This window comes from Tenrec ecaudatus, chromosome 5 (assembly GCF_050624435.1).
Source record: "Tenrec ecaudatus isolate mTenEca1 chromosome 5, mTenEca1.hap1, whole genome shotgun sequence".
In the NCBI taxonomy this organism is placed as follows: domain Eukaryota; kingdom Metazoa; phylum Chordata; class Mammalia; order Afrosoricida; family Tenrecidae; genus Tenrec; species Tenrec ecaudatus.
This window is the reverse complement of record NC_134534.1, coordinates 1,516,081-1,539,207: the sequence shown is the minus strand read 5'-3', so window position 1 is coordinate 1,539,207 and position 23,127 is coordinate 1,516,081. Positions and strand designations below refer to the sequence as shown.

General features: G+C 59.0%; 3 protein-coding genes across 3 annotated transcripts; 1 reads left to right on the top strand and 2 right to left on the bottom strand.

Annotated features, from left to right (window-relative positions):
- Positions 1-8,415: 8,415 nt before the first annotated feature.
- Positions 8,416-11,392, top strand: THEM6 (thioesterase superfamily member 6). Its single transcript, XM_075550563.1, has 2 exons — positions 8,416-8,981; positions 10,223-11,392. Exons 1-2 carry the CDS (start codon positions 8,469-8,471, stop codon positions 10,334-10,336), a joined length of 627 nt encoding a protein of 208 aa, XP_075406678.1. The 5' UTR covers positions 8,416-8,468; the 3' UTR covers positions 10,337-11,392.
- A 1,762-nt stretch (positions 11,393-13,154) lies between these two features.
- LOC142448569 (secreted Ly-6/uPAR-related protein 1-like) lies at positions 13,155-14,074 on the bottom strand. The gene is made up of 3 exons (XM_075550525.1): positions 14,014-14,074; positions 13,563-13,682; positions 13,155-13,297 (listed from the first exon to the last, which is right to left on the bottom strand). The coding sequence occupies exons 1-3, from the start codon at positions 14,072-14,074 to the stop codon at positions 13,155-13,157; spliced, it is 324 nt and encodes a 107-aa protein (XP_075406640.1).
- A 2,058-nt stretch (positions 14,075-16,132) lies between these two features.
- Positions 16,133-22,294, bottom strand: LYPD2 (LY6/PLAUR domain containing 2). Its single transcript, XM_075550524.1, has 5 exons — positions 22,237-22,294; positions 20,623-20,742; positions 20,130-20,300; positions 17,918-17,994; positions 16,133-16,141 (listed from the first exon to the last, which is right to left on the bottom strand). The coding sequence occupies exons 1-5, from the start codon at positions 22,292-22,294 to the stop codon at positions 16,133-16,135; spliced, it is 435 nt and encodes a 144-aa protein (XP_075406639.1).
- Positions 22,295-23,127: the final 833 nt, after the last annotated feature.

The following is a 23,127-nucleotide window of genomic DNA, read 5'->3' as shown; positions in this document are numbered from 1 at the left end:
TGTAATAATAGACCGGTCTGAGTTTCTGGATATGGGACCCCTAAGCACAGACTCTTCTTTCAATGTCTCTGCGAGACAGGCTAAAAAAGGATCTAAGTCTTTATTTGGTTGGTTCAATGAAGCATGCACTGCCAGATGGCCTAGATTAGTCCAACTTGAAGTACTTGACCTGCCTTGGTACACTGTAGAGGAAGGCATCCAAAAGCTTAGAGAAATTGGTATGTTGAATGGATCTATCAAGATATTCCCATAGATCCAAAAAGGGGGTGTCCTGAAGACATACCCTTTACCACAACCATAAGGAACAAGTTTGTGAAGTGGGCCCCAGCATCTCTTAAGACTCCTGTAATTGCTATTCTATGTGCACCAGGATTAACAGTGGGCACTGCCCTAAGCAAACTCCGACATTTGCCCACAATGGGGCTGATTGGTCCCCGTGATGGTAGAAGGCAGGTGTCAGCACTGAATCAACAGAGACAGGGTGGGCGTGGTTATAATAGACAACAAGTTTTCAATAATAATCAAAGTAACCTGTCTCGTGTGGAATTATGGCATTGGCTACTTAGCCACGGTGTCCCTAGGAATGAAATAGATGGGAAGCCTACTAAATATTTACGTGATCTGTACAGGCAGAAGAATGGTAGATCAGGTGAACAGCAGAATAGACAGTCACGATCGCTCAATCAATTCCCAGACCTGAGCCAGTTTACAGACCCACAACCCCTTGAATGAAGGGGAGGCCGGGTCCCTTGTAAGGAGGATCCTGTTACATCACTGAAGGTTTATACTGTTAGTCTTTCTTCTAGCCTTCCCCAAAGGGACCTGCGGCCTTTCACAAGAGTGACTGTTCATTGGGGGAAAGGAAATAATCAAACTTTTCGGGGATTACTAGACACCGGCTCAGAACTGACACTAATTCCAGGAGACCCAAAATGTTTCGAAGGCCCACCAATCACCGTGGGGACTTATGGAGGTCAAGTTATCAATGGAATTTTAGCTCAGGTACACCTCACTGTGGGTCCTGTGGGCCCCCGGACCCATCCTGTGGTTATTTCCCCAGTTCCAGAATGCATCATTGGAATAGACATACTTAGTAACTGGCAGAAACCCCATATCGGATCCCTGAAATGTGGAATAAGGGCTATCATGGTAGGAAAGGCCAAGTGGACACCATTAGAATTGCCATTACCTAGGAAAATAGTAAACCAAAAGCAGTACCGCATTCCTGGAGGGATTGCAGAGATCAGTGCCACCATCAAAGACTTGAAAGATGCAGGGGTGGTGATTCCTACTACATCCCCATTTAATTAACCAATTTGGCCTGTAAAGAAGACAGATGGATCCTGGAGAATGACAGTGGATTATCGTAAACTTAACCAGGTGGTGACTCCAATTGCAGCTGCTGTTCCAGATGTGATTACATTGCTTGAGCAAATTAATGCTTCTCCTAGTACATGGTATGCAGCTATTGATCTGGTTAATGCCTTCTTCTCCATACCAGTCTCAAAGGACCACCAGAAGCAGTTTGCCTTCACCTGGCAGGGGCAACAATATACTTTCACAACTCTCCCCCAGGGGTACATCAACTCTTCTGCCCTGTGCCATAATTCAGTCCGAAGGGATCTTGACCACCTGTCTATTCCACAAAATGTCACACTGGTCCATTATATTGATGACATTATGCTGATTGGACCCACTAAGGAGGATGTATCAAAGACTCTAGATTCATTGGTACAATATCTGCGTACAAGGGGTTGGGAAATTAACCCAACAAAGATTCAGGTATCCTCCACATCAGTAAAATTTCTAGGGGTCCAGTGGTGTGGGGCATGTTGAGATATTCCTACTAGTGAAGGGTAGGCTATTACATTTAGCTCCCCCAATGACTGAAAAAGAGGCACAACGCCTAGTGGGCCTCTTCGGATTTTGGAGGCAACATATTCCTCACTTGGGTGTTCTACTTCGACCTATTTATCAAGTGACATGAAAAGCCTCCATTTTTGAGTGGGGCCCAGAACAAGAAAAGGCTCTTCAACAAGTTCAGGCTGCTGTGCAAGCTGCTTTGCCAGGGAGACCATATGATCCAGCTGACCCAATGGTGCTAAAGGTGTCAGTTGTAGATAAAGATGCAGTGTGGAGTCTTTGGCAGAGCCCTATTGGTGAATCACAGCATAGACCATTGGGATTTTGGAGTAAAGTCTTGCCATCCTCTGCAAACAACTACCCCCCCCCCTTTGAAAAACAGCTGTTGGCCTGTTACTGGGCCTTGGTGGAGACTGAATGCCTCACCATGGGCCACCAAGTCACCATGAGGCCTGAATTACCTATCATGAACTGGGTATTGTCTGACCCATGTAATCATAAAGTTGGACGTGCGCAGCAACACTCCATTGTTAAATGGAAGTGGTATATATGAGATCGGGCCAAAGCAGGACCTGAAGGGACAAGTAAGCTGCATGAAGAAGTGGCCCAAATGCCCACAGTCTCCACTCCTGTCACATTGCCTCCTTTCTCCCAGTCTGCACCTATGGCCTCCTGGGGAGTTCCTTACCATACTTTAACTGAAGACCAAAAAAGTCATGCTTGGTTTACGGATGGCTCTGCACGATATGCAGGTGCCACTCATAAGTGGACAGCAGCAGCACTACAGCCCCTTTCTGGGATCTCCCTAAAGGACAGTGGTGAAGGGAAATCTTCCCAATGGGCAGAACTTCGAGCAGTGTACCTGGCCGCTCAGTTTGCATATAAGGAAAAATGGCCAGATGTGAGACTGTGTACTGATTCATGGGCTGTGGCTAAGGGCTTGGCTGGATGGTCAGGGAATTGGAAGGACCATGATTGGAAAATTGGTGACAAGGAGGTGTGGGGAAGAGGTATGTGGATAGACCTCTCTGAATGGGCCAAGGAAGTAAAGGTAATTGTATCTCACGTGAACGCTCACCAAAGGATCACCTCTGAAGAGGAGACTTTAATAATCAAGTGGACAAGATGACACGCGCTGTGGAGACCGGTCCTCCTCTTTCCTCTGCCACCCCTGTTATCGCCCAATGGACACAGGAACAAAGTGGACATGGTGGCAGGGATGGAGGTTGTGCTTGGGCACAGCAACATGGACTTCCACTCACCAAAGCTGACTTGGCCACTGCCACTGCTGAGTGTCCCATTTGCCAGCAACAGAAACCAACATTAAGTCCAAGATATGGGACCATTCCTCGGGGAGATCAACCAGCAACTTGGTGGCAGGTTGATTACATGGGACCACTTCCATCATGGAGGGGACAGCGTTTTGTTCTTACTGGAATAGACACCTACTCTGGATATGGATTTGCCTTCCCTGCACGTGATGCTTCTGCCAAAACTACTATTCGTGGACTTACAGAATGCCTCATCCACCGGCATGGCATCCCACATAGCATTGCTTCAGAACAAGGAACTCACTTTACAGCAAATACAGTGCGGCAATGGGCCCATTCCCACGGAATCCACTGGTCGTATCATGTTCCTCATCATCCTGAAGCTGCCGGCTTGATAGAACGATGGAATGGGCTCCTAAAAACACAATTACGGCACCAACTAGGTGGCAACAACTTGCGGGGCTGGGGCAATGTTCTCCAGGAAGCTGTACACGCTCTAAACCAGCGGCCAATATATGGTGCTGTGTCTCCAATAGCCAGAATTCATGGGTCCAGGAACCAAGGGGTGGAAGCTGGAGTGGCACCACTCACTATTACTCCTAGTGATCCCTTTGCAGCATTTTTGCTTCCTGTCCCAGAAACCCTGTGTTCCTCAGGCCTGGAGGTCCTGGTCCCGAAGAAAGGAACTCTCCCACCTGGAAACACAGCACGGATTCCACTGAACTGGCAGCTGAGAATGCCCCCTGGGCATTTTGGACTTCTCATGCCTTTGGATCAACTGGTCAGGAAGAGTGCCACCGTACTAAGTGGTGTGATTGATCCTGATTACCAAGGAGAAATTGGACTGGTACTACATAATGGAGGTAAAGAAGAATATGTCTGGAATCCAGGAGATCCCATAGGCCGACTCTTAGTGTTACCATGCCCTGTGATTAAAGTAAATGGTAAGTTGCAGCAACCCAATCCTGATAGGACTTATAATGACCCAGACCCCTCAGGAATGAAGTCTGGGTCACCCCGCCAGGCTCAAACCCACAGCCAGCTGAGGTGCTTGCTGAGGGCAAAGGTAATACAGAATGGGTAGCAGTAGAAGGTAGTTCTACCTAACAATTACGACCACATGATCAATTGCAAAAGCGAGGCTTGTAATTGTCAATGTATTTTCTTTGTATGTGATTATTGCGCATATTTCCTTTGTTCAAGTATGTTATATCAGATATAATTTGACTCAGTGTGTTTTCATTTATATGTATGATAGATGATTGATGATAAGTATAAGTATGATTTCATTAATATCTGGAAATTATATAAGTATGTATTGGCAAAGAATTGTGTACAGGTGCCAGGCTGGCAAGGGGTGGATTGCTATAGTTTATTGTGCCAGCCTGGCCGATAAACACAAGTAGGATTAACTGAAGGGCAGAGGGATAAATGGCTCGATGAGCCTCACCTTGGTTGTTCTGTGCCTCAGCTTAAAGGGGTACGCTACCTGTGGGATGCCTAGCCTGTGGACTGTGTCGCTGTAAGTTGAGGTCTCTTTAAGCCCACACGATTGGAATGTTCATCTCTGGAGCTGGGGACTGACAGTTGATGACAGTTGGGGACCTGCCTTGCTGTTTGCTGCCTGGGTATATATAGCCCAGCTCTCTCTACAGAAGGGGACTGGCAACTGGCAGCTCTCAAAACTTGAAGGACTGCTAGTGTCTCACTGCTTTATAATTTAACTGTTAATTTCTTGTATTATCTATCTGTATATTATTTAACGGTTTATTTCTTGAATTATATATCTATCTTTATAAATATATTTATATATAATTACTAGCAATCTGGTTTGTCTCTCTAGAGAACCCTGTCCAATACAGGCGCTGTGGAGAAGCCTGCCTCTTGCTGGGTCTGGATCCTGGATCTGGTTCTTTGGAATCGGGCCAATGGTCTGCCATATTGCCTGCCAATCCAGGGAGAGGTCAGCGGCCATCACTTGACTTGCCCCTGCGGCTTGGGTTCATCAACCGCTGCAGCCACAAGCCTGACTTTCTGGCCTCAGGTCCCTTCTCCTCTGCATCACAAATGGTACCTCCCTGCCACCCTTGGGTCCATCAGTGCCTCTCAGCTGCACACGGCAGGAAAGCCTGGAGTTTGACACCTGACCCTCGGCCAGGAGCTTGCCTGCTCCTACAACTCCATGTGCCCTGTCTCTTGCTATACACTGGTTTTGCTCTCGTGAGAACCCAGCCGACACCCCCTTCCCTGCTGGCTCCCATCCGGCCAGCCAGGTCTTGGGCCCTTCGTCCACTCAAGGCCACCTTTGGCTGACCTGCAGTCTGTGGCCGACATCCCACCACGGGCTGTGACTGCCGATCCCTGCCTCCTGCCAGGACCTCTTTCCACGTCCCAGCTCCTGGTCACCCTGCTTCTGCCCTTGCCCCTGCACCAGCCACCCACTGCTGCCTAACCGGCCCCCTGGCTTAGTGCTATCAAACAGCAGCCTTTGTGTGGCAGATGGTCTGGGGTCAGCAGGGTAGGAGTGTTTGACAGAGGGCGGGGGCAGGGGTGCAAAGCCGCACAAGGCGACTGCCCTGGGGTCTCCTGCCCGCCCTGATGCCACCTGGTAGACATAAGTTCACCCGTGACTCTCAGGACCTGAAGGGTGGGGTCTCAGGGGTCAGGATGACCTTTGACAAGCAAGGGGTTCCCAGCATCCCTCTGGGACCCTCTGAGTCCGCTCTGCCCTATGGCAGAGAGGAGGGAGTCAGAGGGAGAACTTGATAGGTCTCCTGGAGCCTGCTATGAGAGGGCCGTAGCCACCCCCAACCACAGGGTCAGGCCCCTAGCCCTCGCCCAGACCTCCCGGGAGACTCCTTCCCCACTGGCCCCCCTCAACCACAGCCAGGGCGGCCTTTTGAGAGTGCCCAGCCAGGCCCCAGGAGCCACTGCCCCTGGAGGTCAGTTCTGGCTTTACTCCCTAATGCAGCCTGGCCCAGCTGCCTCCGGGCCTCTGTGTATGCTGTTCCCACCGAGCAGCACACTGTTCCTGAGGCAGGCCGGGTCCAGCAAATTCTTCTCCTGGTTCTGGAGCCCCCTGGGTGAGGGACTATCAGTCTGCCTGCCTGACCTCAGACAGGGTCTCAGTGTGACCGGTGTCTTACAGAAAGGAGGGGACTCTGAGTGAAGGCAGAGCCTGGCAGGGGCTTGGGAAGGATGTGTGGTGTGGATGGACATTGCAGGATGTAGGGTGTAGCCAGGCACCTCTGGTTTGGGCGCCTTCTTAGTAAACAAAGGCTGTCCCAGGACCATGGTCAACTCCCCAAGGAGTGCATGCTGAAGGTGCCGAGCCCTCAGGGTGCTGGTCTGGGGCAGCCACTCCTCAGGACCCTGTGGGGTAAGGTGAGACACTCCATTCTCCTGATCCCACCACCCCACCCCACCAGCATTCAAGCGAGCCGGATATGGGGCTGGTGGGGACCCCAGAGCCTGCCTGGCTCCAGATCCAATTCTGGTGCTGGCTGAGGCCTCAGTTAGCACCTGGCTGGGCAGTCCTGTTCTCCCGGAGTCTCTGAAACCCCCAGAATTTATGAGGACACAGCTGCCCACGCCAGTACCCCGAGAAGCTGGGAGGCTTTCTAGGGTACTGAAGGAACCTCAAGGACTAATGGGGCCCCTGATGGCTGTGTTAAGTCCTTTCACTAGTAGAGGTGGGTCTTCTATTTGGACCTGGGAGGCATGCACCCTTAAGTCAGGCTGACTGGACTTCTCTCCAAGCTGCTCGCCACCCTGACAGGCCACCATGGCCTCCCACCTGGGCAGGAGGCCTGTGTCCGGGCCCACATCAGCTCTGGGTCAAGGTGCATCCTGGGGCGGGGGCAGGGCTCAGACACTGCAGAGGCCTCTGGTTGAAGCATCCCCTCACCCCTGCCTGGAACCTTCTCCTTCTGGAAAATTCTGGAGTCTTCCCTTAGGACAGTTCTGGACCGGTCACAGGTGGCAGCTGCTACATGGAGGTTATGCTCAAGGACCAGAAGAAGGAGCTCGTCCCAGGAGATGGGCCTCCCACCTTCCAGGCTAGCCCTGCCCATCCCCACAAAGGTAGGACCAAAACCTGGGCACAGGGGAGGCCCAGTGTGGGCCAGCAGAGCTGCCCAAACCAGGGCCCCAGCCTTACCCAAACCCCAACCCTGACCCTAGCCAAGGCACTGGTCCTGACTCCAGGACAGTCACAGGAGCGAGTGTGAGCATTTCGAGAAAGGCCTATCTCTCCATCAGAATATCCAGGGCTGCTGGGGCTGTCCTGAGAGGGCATGAGCTCCCTGTCCCCAAGAGTATGCAAGCTGATCCAGGGACCAAGGCGCACCCTCCCCTGAGTCTGCATAGTTTGGGGCCCAGAAACCAATCGGAGATAAAGACTTATGCCAGCCGAGGGCCCCCTGCCTCCGTGTGTCTTCAAGCGCCCTAAGACCCCAGGCAATCCAGGCGCTCATTCAACCCGCAGTCCCTGGGAGGTGCACTCTCCGTGGGGTGGCATGGGAGGGACAGCCTGCCGGCTGCCGTCCCCCCAAGAATGAGGCACCCAGCCGCCTGCGAGGCCTCTGGGCCGGCGACCCAAGGGTTTAAGGCACCTTTAAGGCCACTGCTGAGTCATTTTGGTCCGCTGATTCCTCCTCCCCCTCCTCTGTACCTACTCCCTCTCTTCCTCCTTCTGCGACCAGTTTGGGGGTCTGGGAACGAGTTAGTCGTTATCTGGGGAGGGGGGGGTAGGGTGCGCCCAAAGGGGTATGACCAGATAAGGGGGGGGGTGGCCAGGAAGGCCAGCTCCAAGTGCACCCCAGGGGACCGCGTGCGCAGGTGGCAGCGCCCGGCAGGAGTTCCCAAGCAGAGGCGGCTACGTTGCCATAGAGACCGTCCAACGCGCCTCTGGGGACCCGGCCCAGCCCGCTTGCCCACCGGAGTCCTGCGGCCTGGACTGAAGGAAGGCTGGCGCTCCGACCCCCGGCCAGACTCACGACCAGACCTGGGCCAGGGCGAGGGCTCTGCCAGGTAGCGCGCCCACCGCTCGACCCCGGGTGCCCCTGTAGCACCGGACCCGACCGCTAGAGGCCGTTGTGGCGCGAGGCCGGCGCGCGGAGGCCCCGCCCCGCGAAGGCGCTGGCTGCGGACGCGACCACTGAAGGCGGGGGGGGGCCGGGACTGCGGCTGGCGGCCCCCGGCGGGTTGCGGCGCGCCTGCGCCCCCGGTGGATAGCAAAGTGGTACAGCCCGACCGCGACTTGCCGGTTCCGGCTCGGACTGCGGTCCGAGAGCAGCGGGCGTCCCTGTGCCCCGCGCCCGCCCTACCGCCGCGATGCTGTGGCTGCTGGTGGCGCCGCTGGCCCTGGCATTTGCCTACTTCGCCTTGCTGGATGGGTGGTACCTGGTGCGCGTGCCGTGCGCAGTGCTGCGCGCGCGCCTGCTGCAGCCGCCGGTCCGCGACCTGCTGGCCGAGCAGCGCTTCGCCGGCCGCGTACTGCCCTCCGACTTGGACCTGCTACTGCACATGAACAACGCGCGCTACCTGCGCGAGGCCGACGTGGCGCGCGCCGCGCACCTGACCCGCTGCGGCGTGCTCGGGGCGCTGCGCACGCTCGGGGCGCGCGCCGTGCTGGCCGCCTCGTGCGCGCGCTACCGCCGCTCGCTGCGCCTGCTGGAGCCCTTCGAGGTGCGCACCCGCCTGCTGGGCTGGGACGACCGTGCCTTCTACCTGGAGGCGCGCTTCGTCAGCCTCCGGGACGGCTTCCTGTGCGCGCTATTGCGCTCCCGCCAGCATGTGCTGGGCACCTCGCCGGAGCGCGTAGTGCAGCAACTGTGCAAACGCAAGGTGAGCCCCTGGCCTACCCCCGGGAGGGCCAATCCCGCCCCCGCTTGGCCCCCAAGCCAGGAGGACTTAACCTTGCCTGGGCTTCTGGGGGTTATCCTAAAGCCGCCCACCCCAACTCCTCCTTGTGTCTGCCCTTGTCAGCCCCCACGCCCTCTTTCCCAACTGGAAAGCGCTCAGGCCGCATGCCCGAGCAAAGGGCACCTAACTGGTCTTGCTCCCGACCAGAGGGTGGAGGGGGACGAATGTCAGGAGGGCAGGAGTCTCAGTGAGAGGAGATTGCCTTTCACTGGGTCCACCCTGGTGCTGGGATGAGGCTGGAACTCCCGGCATTCTCAGTGGCCCTCCCTGGGGCCTGTCCAGCCCGCTGCCTGCTTGGCTCCTGGCATGACAACCAGGCCCCAGGGGGAGGCGGAGTGCAGCGGCAGTGGTTACGGGGACAGACACCTACGCAGAGGGAGGTGCAGCCACCCCCTCCCCGTTTCAGAGGTGGGAAAGCAGGTGCAGAGAGCGTTAGGACTTGCCCGGGGTTACCCTGCATGGTTGCAGGCACAGCTCCCCATTTCCTGGGCCGACCGGGCACCCCTGAGAAGGCTTGGGTCCCCCACCACAGGGTCTGATGGCAGGAGTCCCAGGATTTGAAGGGGAAGGAGAGAGTGGGTGTGAGGTTGAGGGGGGGGGGGGCGTCAGACCTGGGCTGCTAGTGAGGTTTGAGCGGAAGGACAGGGCAAGTGTGGAGGGGTGGAACTTTGAACACCTTGGTGGCACCATGGTAAGTGGTCCAGGTAGTGGCCAGGGTCACCCTGGGTCAGGGAGGGTCCCAGGGTCCTGTGTACCTTGCCACATCTGCTGGGAGGGCCCTGCTTCCCTGGCCATGCACCCAGCCCAGTCCCCTGTTTGTGTACTGGCCCTCTGTCTGGCCTCCCCCTCCTTCACCCTGGGCCCTTCTGGGGCGGCCTGCTGTCATGTATCACCAATCTGCAAGGAGGAGGGCGGGCATGGGGGGGTGGTCAGGACCCTCTTGGTATACATATGTGGTGTGCCCCAGGATAACCACTGCCAGTGCTGTTCAGCACCCCCAGCCTCTCTCCAGGAGCAGCCCACCGCTGGGCTCACAAGGCCCAGCATTTAAGCCCCTGGAATGTGAGCATCAGAAGGGGCCCGTAGGGAGGAGGGACTTGGGCAGAGGGGCTCCGTCAGGGCGGGGTCCCACAGGAAGCCTAAAAGCCTTGCCTCCCCCGCAGGTAGAGCCCCCGGAGCTGCCTGAGGACCTGAAGCACTGGATCGCCTATAATGAGGCCAGCAGCCAGCTTCTCCGTGCTGAGAGTGGGCTCAGCACCGCCCCCAAGGACAAGTGACCACCACCTTCACGCCTGCCCGCCAGCTCAGCCTGGGTCCTGAGCCCACGTGGCCAGGCCCCACTGACCAGCTCTGCCCCGGCCAGGCAAAAGGCCCAGCCCTCGGGAGGGCCCAGCAGTCCCAGTGGGGAGGGCCAGTGCTGGAGCCGAGGGACCTGCAGAAGGGCCACCTTCTGGGGGTGAGGGTGGTTCTGGACAAGGACAGATCTGGGTGTCTCATGGCTGGGGGCCTGACCAGGAGCTCTCGAGCAGATCCTAGGATGGTGAGGGGTTCCTGGGGTGATTTCTGCAGGTGAGGGGGCAAGCTCGGGGTACAGGCTAAAAGGGGGCTCTGGCCAGTGCCCTTAAGGGGACTGCCCCCCAGCACTGGCTCTTCTGCTCCAGGCAGGCTCCTGGGAGGACAGAGCAGGCAGCTGGGAACAGAGACAGGCCACATGGGGTCAGGACTGCTTCACCAACAGCTGAGGAGGGAGTGGCCCTGAGCACCCAGGCCATGCTATGTGACCTCATGCTGTCTCCTTCCCCCTTAGGAGCTACTATCTCCCCCTGCCCAGCACCTGCCTTCTCCCCACTGCTGCTTTCTGCTCTGAAGGGCTGTCTCCCCCCACCCCCCCGATGGGATGTGGTGGAGACAGTCTTGTAGGCCCTATGTCCTGCCCGGCAGCTGCTCTCATCTGCCCAATGGTGAGGGCAGACTTTGGGTTGGCAGGGCGCTGGTGTGCAGAGCAAGATGGGCCCCAGGTGCAGCCCCCCCCTCCCAGCCCGGGGTGCTGCCCCATGCCCTCAGCTCCTGGGGAGGGGACTCAGAAGTCATCGGGGTGGGGTTGCTGCATGGCTGTGTACGTGAGGCTGCTCAGGGCTGCATGTCCCCTTGCCTCTGCCCTCCCCGCACTGGACCCCAGGCAGGGCGGAGCCCCATGACCCTCAGGGAGTGCAGAGCCTCAGCCGGGCCACTTTGCCTGCGCCTGCCCCAGCTGCTGCTCTTGCCTTATACTCGCCACAGGAAAGCTGCAATCTTTGTTTATTTAAAGAAAGTTCAAGATTAAAGGATTTTAAATGGGAGCGTGCTGGGTGAGCCTCATGATGGGAACTCCCCCGACGGGCTGCTCTGGGCCAGGAAGGCATCTTGGGTGCGTGTTCTACGTTGGGACCAGGGTGACAGGGCAGGGGTGAGGCCAGATGTGGTGCCCAGGCCCCGGCCCCTAGGCTCTGACCCCCAAGCTTGCACTACTGGGGCCCCCACTGGTGGACTGTAGTCCTCTTCCCAGGACGGCCCATGGGGTCCCCAGTGGGGAGGCAGTACAGGCCAGCCTCAGGTCCTGCTATGGGAAAGACCCCCAAGAGGCAGGCTTTCTGAGGGTACCTTTGTGGACGGGCCGAGGTCTGGGTATGTGGAGCACTGCACCCCAGAAGTTTCAGGCCTGCAGGGGGAGCTTGCTGGGCAACTGGAGGCCCATGCCCCTCCAAGGTGGGCTCTGACTGGCAGTGTCACCATACTCCCTTGGGGCTCTGCAGCTGAAGCCACATTGTGAGGCTCTGACCCCCGCCTGGCATTGTGAGAGCCGTGAAGGGGTGCCACGTGGCAGATGGGAATACACCAGCCTGTTTCCCCATGGACCCTTCCCTGGGAGGTGAAGGTGGGCAAAGGGTGGGGGCTCTACTTGCACCATTCCCCTCTTTCCTGACCCCCCAGGCCTCTTCCCCGCCCCGTCTCCCCCACTCTGGGTGAGTAGTAGGTATCTCCAGCCTACTTCTCAGCTGCCCCTAGGGCAGGGGCTCCCCATGTTGGGTTGTGGCAGGGAAGGTTTGGCCAGCCCTGCTCTGCCTGGAGAGGTCACTGGGGATGCAGAATTTGGGAGCTGGTCCCAGCCTGGAGTGGGGTGCATGGGGTGGCAGTCTTTGCAGGGTGGATGCCTCCCACCTGACACTGATGCCCTCTGCTGGCCTCAGGATGTACTGCAGACGCGGAGTCCCGCAGGTCCCCCATGCTCCCATACCTCATCAATCCTGCTGAGGGTGGGGTGCCTGGCCAGGCTCAGGGGGTTCTTATAGGGACTGCTGGTGTGCCTTGGGTAGGGGTATCCTTGCACAGGCCGCTCCAGTGATACTCAATCCCAGGGCAGTGGCTAACTTGGGGCCCGCCATAGACAAGAGTTCTCGCTCCACCTCCAGAAGGACAGGGCAGTTCTCAGGCAGCTAGAGCCTACTCCCCGCCCCCACCCCCAGGCGGTCTGAGACCCGCACTTGGCAGAGCTGGAAAGTGTGGGGTGGAAGTGCCCACGAGGCCGTCTGGCCCAGCTGTCCTGGGTGGGCTGAAGGGGGTGGGGCTTGGGGACTCTCTGGGTGGCAGGGGAGCAGGAGCTTTTGGGCACTGAGGACTGGTTCCCTGGGGTTCCACAGGTGGCCCTGGCAGACCGACCAGCCCTAGGGTTGTAGCCTACTGGAACCCCACGGGTCCAGCCACCCCGGAAGTGGCTGCCATTCATTGAGTCCCAGCTGCTTTGAGGGGTGGGCAGGCCCTTGGGGGTGTACAGGTGCCCACAGACACCTGAGAACAGGAGGAGCCAGAGCCCAGCACACTCACCCTGGAGGAGCAAAAGGTCCACCCCCAGCTTCCTCCCAGCTGGGGAGGAGGTGCCCTGGTCAGGTGTGATGCTGGGGACTGGTTTGCAGGTGGTCCATCCCGGGGCTCCTCAATCTCCGAATCTGTGGAATGGGCCCAAGAGGCGCCCCTGCAGAAGAGGAAGGTCTCTCCGGTCCCGTGCCTCCTCATTAGCTAGAACAAAGGGGCGTTGGCCCTCCAGCGGGGCCAGGCACCTCAGCGCCGCGCCCCGACCACGTTGCAAAGGTTATGGAAACAGCAGGAGACGGGGTGCGCAGCGCCGATGCTGTCGGGGTCAGTGGCCTCGCAGGAGGTGGCGCAGGCGGCAGTCACCATGGGGCTCCCGTTGAAGGGGAACTCTGTGGAAGCAGCTGTGTCAGCGTCTCCTCCCCCTTCTCTTCCCCTGCCCGGTCCTGCCCCCAACAGCTTGGCTGCAGGAGGTCCCCCTTTCTAGACCCCCATCATTATTACTCTTGGGCATTGGTGGGCCACGAGGGCCCACTCCCTGCCTCGCCTCCGGCACTCCAGGGCAGAATCCCTGAGAGGGAGGATCATAGAGGGCAGGGAAGGGACTGAGGGGGCGGCCCTGCCCTGCCCTGCCCTGCTGGGGGCCCTTGGCCTCACCTGACTCCACTGTCACCAGGGTGATTTTGCAGGCCGTGTCCTCCCGGCGGCAGTGGGCCACTTTCCTGCACAAGGAGATGGCCGTGGGCTGCTCACAGGTGTAGCACTTGAAGCTGGCTCCTGGTAGGGGAAGGGGTGGGTGGGGGGGGGTGCCCTCAGCAGCTTGCCCCCGGGCTGGGAGTAGGGGCTCTGGTGGCCCTGTGTGGCCTGCCCCCACCCCTTCCTTCTCGTCCTTGTAGTGTAGATGGAAGCACCGACCACCCCACCATCCCTCAGAACCTCCTGTCTCTGCCTGGAGGGCATGCCCTGAGAGACGCGCTTCCCGGAGGGAAGCCATCCCTGGGCATCCAGCCGGCTCCGGGAGACAAGAAGCCCCCACCAGCCCCACTCCAGAGAGGAGGTGGACAGGTCCCAAGACAGTGGCCAGTATAGCTGCCCCCCACCCACTCACCTGGACTCAGGAGCCAGCCTGCCAGGAGCAGTAGGGTTAGCACTTGCCGACTGCAGGCCATCCTCTGATTCCACAGCGGGAGGAGCCCGCCTTCAAGGAAGATTTATACCCAGGCCCTGGGGCACCCACTCCTGGGCGGGGGCAGAAACCAGCTGTCCCAGTACGGAGGGTGGCTGGGGACTGTACCAGTAAGGGGGGTGGCTGAGTGTTTGGAGTGTCCCTATCCCTCACCAGCCCCTGGGGCAGGCCCTCGCCAGTGACCACAGGTCGTCCAGGAGGGCATGGGCAGAGGCATGGGGGGACAGGCTATGTTTTCACCATGGCCCCTTCCTGCAGAGCCAAAGCCTCTTTCCTGATGAAAACCCCTGACAGAGACGGACAGGGCACCCAGTCAGCCAGCAAGGGACGCAGACTAGCTGACAACTTCGTTTTCAGGGAAAACCTGTGAATTCACCGCAGACCATCAGGAAGTGCCAGCTAGCCCATGCCTGCCTTGCTGGCTGAGTAATCTGCCTGCCTCTTCACCTGCAGAATGTGCTGCCCGCCTCCAGCCCCCCAAATCCTTGAGTCCTGGCTCTGCCCTAGGGACACTCGTGCCCTAAGGAGCTCAGTCCTGGGCACGTGGGACACAGGTCCAGGGTGGCCACAGGATCTGCTGGCTGGGGCCCTGCCGGGTGCTGGGCAGTACAAAGGGCATTTGTGTCCCCTCCCCCTGGGGCTGGGGCCGGCTGACCACAAGTCCATCTGAAGCCAAGGCCGGTCTGGACCCCAGACTCCCTCTCCTTGCACAGGCAGCCCTGGAGCACACACCAAGAGGTAGACTGGCCAGTGCCTGGGGGCCAGGGGTGGGGGGGTCAGCCAGCTCCTCCTGTGGGCTGATGGGAATGGGGCTCTGATCTGTGGCCCCTCATTGCCTTCCACTACTCCCCTTCCTGCCAAGTCTGACGTGGGGTCTTGCCCCCTTCTGGCCCCTGTCAGATGCTCTCTGAGTTTCCTCACCACCCACTCCTGCTGCCCCCCCCCACCCGGGACACACTCGGTCCTCCGTTGTCCACCTCCGTCCTTCAGGACCCAGCCCAGGTGCCTCCTCCAGGCCCTGCCAGCCTTTCTGCCTCTTTCTCACTCCCAGGGGTCTTCATGAGTGTGTGTGGGTGGGCAGGTGGAGGAAGGGACAGATGGGTGGGTGAATGGATGGCTGGGAGGGTGAATGGATGGATGAGGCCATGGGTGGCTGAATCAATGGGTGGAGGGATGGAGAGCAGGTGGATGGATGGGTGGGTGGCTGTCTGAAAGAATGGGTGGCTTGAGAGGGGTGAGGAGATGGGAGAACTCAGAGTGGGGGGGCAGATGCTTGCCGGGAGAGCTGGGTGAGCAGCTGACTGCGCGGCGATGGCAGGCAGTGGGTAGAAGATGAGCGCCCGGCACTGGGCACGTGGCTCTGTGGAGAGCGGTGGCAGGCGGGTGGCCCTGCTGTGGGACTAAGGGTCCTTCTGACCTCAAGGACAGGGGTGGGGCGCAGGCAGGAGCACTGGGCTGGGATGAGCAGGCTGGGCGTTTGGTCTCGGCTTGGTGGTGGCCCCTTTGTCTCCTAGACCTCAGCCCCTCTTATGAGGTAGGTGGTTGCGGGGTGGAAGTGAGTCGACTTGAGAGCCGGGGGCTGCACAGACTGAGAACAGTCTCTTTCCCAGCTTACCCTTTTCCAGTGCCAGGAAGGGAAGGGCACACAGGGAGGGCGTAGCGTGTCGCAGTCACGGAAAATCTAATAAATCAAACAAATTACCCAGACAACAACGGGCGGGCCTGGCGCGGACTGCCCAGGATATTGCAAGTGTCTCGGCGGGTGTGGCTCCGTGGCCTGACCCCGCTCCGCAGCTTCCAGAGAGACTGGGCCGCACTGTCAGTGGGGCACAGGGAAACCGACCCTGGGGCTGTGGACAGACGGCGGACCGGGCCTTCCTTGGCAGTTAGTGACTGCCTTATAGGAAAGTCCCCACTGACCAGGGCTCTATCTGCACCCAGTGGAGTGAAGGGTGAAGTCTAGAGGGTGGGGTGAGGGGTGTCAGCAGGTAAATCCTGCCCATGCCAAGGACCAGGAGATGCCAGCATCTGGAGAGAAGGCTTAGGGTGCCTGGAGGGACAGAGAAGCCCAGAGGGAGCAGAAGGCAGGCTGCTCTGGGCAGGACAGAGAGACGATGGGAGGGTAGATGGAGGAATGGATGGAAGGAAGGGTGGGTGGATGGATGGGTAGGTGGATGGATGGTGGGAGGGAGGGGTGAAGGGATGGATGGATAGATGGGTGGGTGGATGGATGGATGGGCAGATGGAGGGAGGGGTGGGTGGATGGATGGATGGGCAGATGGAGGGAGAGGTAGGTGGGTGGATGGATGGGCAGATGGAGGGAGGGTGGGTGGATGGATGGGCAGATGGAGGGAGGGGTGGGTAGATGGAGGGAGGGAAGGGTTGGTAGGTGGCTAGAGGGAGGAAGGGAGGGATAGGTAAATGAGGAGTTGATAGGCAAGCTGATGAGTGGATGGGGAGATGGATGGATGACTGCATGGGGTAAGTGGGTGGCTGGATGGGTGAGTAGGTGGATAGATGGGTCGGTGAGGCACATGGATGGGCGGACGGCATATGTTGGCTGAATGAGTGAGTGGGTGGGTGGCCAATAGATGGGCAGATGGATGATGGATGGGCAGGTGGGTGGCTGTGCTGGGAGGGGCTAGAGAGTTAATAACACATGGGGGTGGTAGATGTTGAGTGGATGATGGATGAATGGATGGATGGATGGATGGATGGATGGATGGATGGATGGATGGATGGATGGGGAAAGCATCCCTAAATGGGGTCGCATATGGTCTGGCAGGACAGGATCTGTGCCCCACTTAAGTTGCCCCCCATCTCTTTGTGAACCCCCACCTGCCCCGTGGGCCCGGGGTGGAACTGGAGACCAGGTTTGGGCCCAGTCAAGAGCAGTGTGGGATCTTGAGTTGTTGGCTTGCTATCTGAGCCTGTGGTCCTTGTCCACAGATGGCCCCATGGTGCTACACATGTAAGCCCTGACCCACACACACACATGTAAGCCTTGACCCACTAGCAGCTCCTCTGACCTGGTAAGCAAGTCGCTTTGCCCTCTGAGCCTCAGTCTCCTCATGGTAAACTGGGGATGGGACTGCTGCCAGTCTTTGTGGGGCTGGGCAGTCAGGCAATCGAATGAGACCCCACGAGTGAAAACTGGCATGGTGTTCAGGCAGGCAGAGGTGGGTACCATTTGGTGGGCACCACCCCAGCCTCTGGGCCTGCTATCATGACCAGGAATGGACAGCATTCTGGGGCTCCTCTCCCACCTGGCCGATGGAGCCACAACTGTCTCCACCCACCCTGCTCAGTGAGCCACTTAGGACGCGCCCAACATTCCAGTCTTCTACAGCTCTGCCCTGTCTCCATCCCTGGGGCCTGGCACCAACCGCCCCTCCTTTCTCCACCCCCTCTGCCCTTCACATTTGAAGCTTGCCTTGCCTACCCTGCTCAGCCACCAGGCCACAGGGTGCTCAAGGGGAGAAACGATGTTCCCTTCCTCTCAGAATTCTCCCCCCAAGACCAGGCCTGGCTGTGTGGAGTACTGAGCCATGGTTTACGCTATGGCATGGTGGATGGTGAAGGGGGTGGGTGAATGGATGGCTGAACAGGTGAGTGTCAGGACAGACAGATGACAGATGGGTGGGTAAATGATAAATGGGTAGTTGGATGGATAGGGTGAGCAGGTGAGTGCATAGATAGATAGATAGATAGATAGATAGATAGATAGATAGATAGATGGATGAATGGGTAGATGATCAATGGATGGATGGGTAAATGGGTAAGCAGCTGAATGGATGGATAGATAGCTGATAGATGAGTAGATGACACATGAAAAATGGGTGGATGGAAGAATTGATAGGTGAGTGGGTAAGTTGATGAGTAGATGGATAATAAATGGGCAGGTGAGAGGTGAGTGGGTAAATGACAGATGGGCAGGTGGGTGGATGGGCAGGTGAGTGGATTGATGGATGATAGGTGAGTGGATGTGTAGATGTGTAGCTGGTGGGGTGAAAGGGGAGGTGAGCAGGTTGGCAGATGTACAAACAAACGATGGCTGGTTGGATACATGGACGAATGGACACGTGAAGACCGAGGGTGATGAGGTCAAGGACTCTGTGGAGTGCGGTCTGCAGTCTGGCTGATCCTGTCGACACTCCAGGGGTCATCCTCCATCCATGAGCGCCCTCTGCAGCCTCCCCAACAGAGCCCAGTCCACACAGTTTCCCTCAGGGCAGGGCTGTCCTCCTGGGGGGCTCAGGGTCACCCCAGGCCTCCAGGAGGCACCTCAGAGGGGAGCCCCTGAGAGGCACTCATGCTCTCCCAGGACTCAGTGGTCGGTCCCTGGACAGGTCTCAGCACTGACTGGATGAGGGGCGGGGGTGGGAGAGGAGAGATGGCCATCAGAGCCACCTAGGAAGGTGGAGAGTGGCCGGGATGAGGGTCCTTAGTCGCCCCTGCAGCACCAGTTTCAGAGTGGCAAGGTGGGACCAGGTATCAGTTCCTTATGCTTCTGAGACAAGGGCTGAGCAGGCGGGGCGGGTGAGATCACTCATCATCATCATCATCATCATCATCATCGCATTCTCTGCCCCTCCCTCACATCCCTCACCCCCACAAAACCACCCCAAACCGCTCCACAGACACCCCCCTTAATCCTCCAGCCCCCCCAGGCACTAGCACCCATGGGAAGGTGGGCCTGGGGGATCATTGTGGGCGTCGGGCACCCTGCAAAGCCTCGTGCTCTCCATCAGGACTCAGCGGCTGCTTCCTGCGGTCACCTGGTAGGGGCCTCTGAGGGGCCGGGCACCTTTGTGCAGGAGCTGTGTGCTGCGCCTCCTAGCCGCCGAGGCTGACACACCAGGGGCCAGGGCAGGTGGGGGGGGACTAGTGTCTGCAGGGAAAAGAACGGGGGTAGGCCCCTCCTGCTCTGATCAGGCTGTGGTCCATCTCCAGACCCCCATGTTCCTGAGGCGGTCAACTGGGTGGAAGGCCTGGGCTCCCCCTTCTCAGAGTTCCCAGTGTGGGGCTGTGAGAAGTGCAGTTCTTGTGTGCACCATGTGTGTCATGCATGCACCTATACATCTGTGTGGCTTCCCCTGTGTGTTCTGTGTACACATGGTCACATGTGTCTGTGCATGTCATGTCCATGTAGGTATATGTGTGTGCCTATGCCATGTCCATGCACATTGTGTGCACGTGTCTGTGCGTGCATCCACTTATGCTGTGTTCATACTATCCATGTGCATCTATGCACATCCGTGTGGTCAATGTATATGTGTGTCAGTATGCACATGCATGTTGTATGTGTGCACATGTGTGTTTCTATGCCAACACACACCTGTGCTTGTGTCCACATCTGTGTGTGCCCATATACACATCATCTTTTAATTCCATTTTCCTTGAACACGTTGCAGTCCCTGGCACATGCATGCATGTACATGTGTGTCATCACATGCCCCGACTCAACCCTGTGGTCAGGGTGACTCTGGGGACATGGTCTGAGGGCAGGAAGTTGACCCAGATCCAGGTGGGTCCATGGGAGTCTGGAGACAGGGCCACACCGGCCAAAGGCTCAGGCTGGACCAGGAGACAGTGGGGGCTTCATGGAGAGCCCCTGGGAGGTGTCGCTGCCCCCGAGGTTGGTCTACATGCCCCCTCCTCCAGGAGCCAGCCACCCCACCCTGGGAGCGACACTGGGTGTGGCTTTTTCGCCTTTGGGGGCATCCCGAGCTAAGCACTCGTTCTTGCGTGTGCCCCGTCACAGCAGTGGGCCCAGGCTGCAGCCCCAGCGTGATGACAGGAGGAAGCAGCTCCTATGGACTGAGCTGGCCTTGCTGAGACCCTGCAGGCGTAGGAGCCAGGGGTGGGGGCAGGCCTCCACACCGCGGAGGGGTGGATCCTGGCCGGGGGGGGCGGCCATGGGGAGAAGAAGGAGCGGAGCCTTGGCAGACACACTGTTTAAGGAGCTTGCTGACTCGATCGCAGAGGGAGTGTGGGGGCCAGGGCCTAGGGCCCAAGGTTCCAGAGGGGGGCCAGTAGCAGGATGCAGGCCAGACTTCCAGGGCCGCGTGCAGGGGCTGCATCCACGTTGCACAGATCAGCATTACAGCAGGACACGGGCCGGGTCAGGCCGATGCCATCCACGTCTGAGGGCTGGCACATGCTGGCACAGGACTTGGTCACCGTGGAGTGACCCAGGAACGGGTACACTGTGGGGCACGGGAGTGTCAGTCACAGGACCCAGAGCCCCTGAGCTACCTGCACAGGCCCCGGCCTGGGCTCCTGGGGGCGGCCCGTCTCCCCCTCCCTTCCGCTCCCCATCAGCGCCCAGTATTGCCAGGGCCCAAGGGCAGACTGGGCCTGCCCAAACACGCACAGGGAGAGGTCATTGCTTGCACCGGTGGCCAGGCAAATCTGCCCCAGGGAAAGCAGGCAGTGGGGTGCAGAGAGAGAGAAGGAAGGGGGGGCAGAGAAGGTGGGTCCCACCTAACTGCCTAGTTGGGAATGAGTCACACTCCGCCAAGCACTGACCGATCTCCAGGGAGTACAGTGTGGTCTTGCACATGGTCTCATTGATGGTGCAGGTGGCCACGGTGAGACAGCTGGACACACTGGTGGGTTCCGGGCAGGAGTAGCACTGCAGGGCCATGGCTGGGGACGGGCATTGAGGGCCAGGATCAGGTAGGGCCTGCTCCCCAACACGTCAGAGACAGCCTCAGTCTGGGGCAGGGCAGGGGGAGGTGGGGAGTTCTGGGCTGGTCCAGAAGCCTGGGTCTGAGGGCACCAGCTGGCCACTGGCCAAACCTTGGGCACAGGGGAAGGTGCTGGGCTGGGAGTGAGAGGGGCCAGTGTGCGCAGCCTGAGGCCCTAACGTCCTGGAGGTTGAGGGAGGGTGGGGGGCAGGAGTCCAGTCCTGGGCAGAGGGGGCTAGGGTGAGGAGTCTGATCAGGAAGAACCTGGGTCATGGCCTGGGTGGGGCTGAGATAAAAGGGTTTGGCCAGGGGGGTCTGGGCTGTGGCCCGGGTAAAGAGGAGCTGGGATAAGGGCCTTGGTCAGGGGTCTGGGGACTAGGGGCCTGGGTTGGAGGGCCTAGGTCTGGAAGGTCAGGTTGGGGGCTCAGTCAGGGATTCTGGGTGTGTGCAGTGGGGAGTCTGGGTTAGGGGGTCAAGACTGGGGGACCTAGTGAGGGGTCTGGGTCAGGGGGCCCTGAGCTGAGGAAGCCGGATTTGGGGGTCGGGTTAGAGCCTGAGTCAGGATGTATGAGCCCGAGAGCTGGTCAGGGGTCTGGGGGGACCAGGGTGAGGGCCTGGGTTGGGGGTCTTGGTCCAGGGCGGGGAGTAGGGCTGAAATCTCCACAGCAATGGGGGCGGGTAGGGGCTGGGGAGAATCGCCTTGGGGGCCACAGGCTGAGAGCTGTGGCAGGATTCAGGGATCAGCTGAGAGGGTATGGGGGTGGGGTGTGAGCTGGGTCTGCTGCTGCAGGTGTGTCCCCAAACAAAGGAGAAGGGAGGGGGATAGGTGCCTGGGCAGGGCGGGGCAGCTCCAGCCCCCAATCCCAGAAGCAGCTGGCCCTAGAAGCCAGGTACCGAGACCACAGGCTGGTCCAGCTCCTGTATATGGGTGGGAGGCCCTGGCCCTCTCTTGTGGGCCTCCGTCAGCCTCTGGGCAGGGGACAGGGTGGTCAGATTAGGGGTGGGGTTGATAAACAAGGGGCACGGAAACAGCTCCCCCAATTTTCCTTTTAGGCCACAGGGCCGCCAGTCACCACACAGTCATCTGGGTTCCAGGCCTCCTGTCCAGCCCCCAACCTGCTCAAGCCAGGCCCTTTGAAGCCCCCAAGTTCACACATGCCTCTTCTTCCACCAGTGCCCACCGAACCTGACTTTGCCCTTTCCTGACCAGCCTCTACTCCCTCAGGGGAGGAAGACCTCCAGCTGGCATGAACCTCCTCCCACCACACTGCTCAAACCAGGCCTAGCTGTGGGTCTCCTGCATGGAATGCCCCCCACCTCTCCCCTGCTTTCCAAAGCCCACCTCCAGACTCTTCTGTCCTCAGCTCCCCCAGCCTGCCCCCTCCCTCCCACAGACCCTTCCCCAGGGACCCAGTGGGACTGCCCACCAAGCCCCTGTGGCTCCTGTGCTCACCCAGCCACCCAAAGGCCACCAGCAGTAGCGCCAGATACAGCAGCCACGTCCCCCGCATGGTCCTCTGCGCTGGCAAGAAATGCTGCCTGCCGGACCGGTCCCCCGAGGTTTAACGGATCAGGTGGCCACAAGGCGGACCCCGCCCCAGGTAGCCGCCTCCTTCCCCACCTGTGGCCCTTTCCCACACCCTCCCTGACCCCACCCTCCCATGCCAATTCCTGATCCTTCTGTTCAGGGGTCCCACCCCACCCTGCAGCCCCCAGCCTAGGCTCTAGGACTTCTTCCTTGCCTTTCTGCCCAGGGCCCCCGGGTGGGCTGACTCCTCTTCCTCCCTGGTGGTCCAGGGGTGGCCTGAGAAGGAACAGCAGAGTGGTGGCCCAAGCCAGGAGTCCTACTGGCTGTGGGAGGGACCTAGGTTGGGGATCTAGCCACTGTGGGTGCCCTCCCTCCTGGTTGATCCCTCCCTTCCCAGCCCCTGGTGTCGGCCCCCTGGCTGGGGGCTGGGGGGGGGGCAGTCAGTGTTGTTGCCTGAACTATCAGTTTCCATATTTGCTCAGAGGCTTAGCTGGTAGTTTGGGAAGGAGTGGACCCTGGAGTGAAGGTGGAGTGGGGTAGCCTTGGGGGATGGGCAGTGCCAGAGAACAGTGTGTCCCCACACAGGTCCCTTCCCCCATCCCTGGCATCACCCTCAGGGTATGGTTTGCAGGAGAGGAAGTGCCTGGGATCCCGAGACAGGCAGTGAACTTGGGTGTCGGGTGCTCCCGGTCTGTGATCCACCTCCAGACCCCAAGGTAACCTGGGCTTTGAAGGGCCTCAATCTCAGGGCCTAACTGCCAGTTCTTCTCAGGGGGGTGTCCCCTGGCCTCTCTGGGCACAGTCCCATCTGACTCA

Bases quoted from the DNA above. Each gene is read 5' to 3' on its own strand.
- LOC142448569 (XM_075550525.1), bottom strand. From the start codon at position 14,074: ATGGCCTGCAGTCGGCAAGTGCTAACCCTACTGCTCCTGGCAGGCTGG. The intron at 13,683-14,013 runs GTGAGTGGGTGG...TTCCCCTACCAG, and splicing joins AGGCTGGCTCCTGAGTCCAG to GAGCCAGCTTCAAGTGCTAC. The intron at 13,298-13,562 runs GTGAGGCCAAGG...CTGCTTCCACAG, and splicing joins CCTGGTGACAGTGGAGTCAG to AGTTCCCCTTCAACGGGAGC.
- THEM6 (XM_075550563.1), top strand. From the start codon at position 8,469: ATGCTGTGGCTGCTGGTGGCGCCGCTGGCCCTGGCATTTGCCTACTTC. The intron at 8,982-10,222 runs GTGAGCCCCTGG...CCTCCCCCGCAG, and splicing joins AGCAACTGTGCAAACGCAAG to GTAGAGCCCCCGGAGCTGCC.
- LYPD2 (XM_075550524.1), bottom strand. From the start codon at position 22,294: ATGCGGGGGACGTGGCTGCTGTATCTGGCGCTACTGCTGGTGGCCTTT. The intron at 20,743-22,236 runs GTGAGCACAGGA...GCCCGTCCCCAG, and splicing joins GGTGGCCTTTGGGTGGCTGG to CCATGGCCCTGCAGTGCTAC. The intron at 20,301-20,622 runs GTCAGTGCTTGG...CGTGCCCCACAG, and splicing joins ACTGTACTCCCTGGAGATCG to TGTACCCGTTCCTGGGTCAC.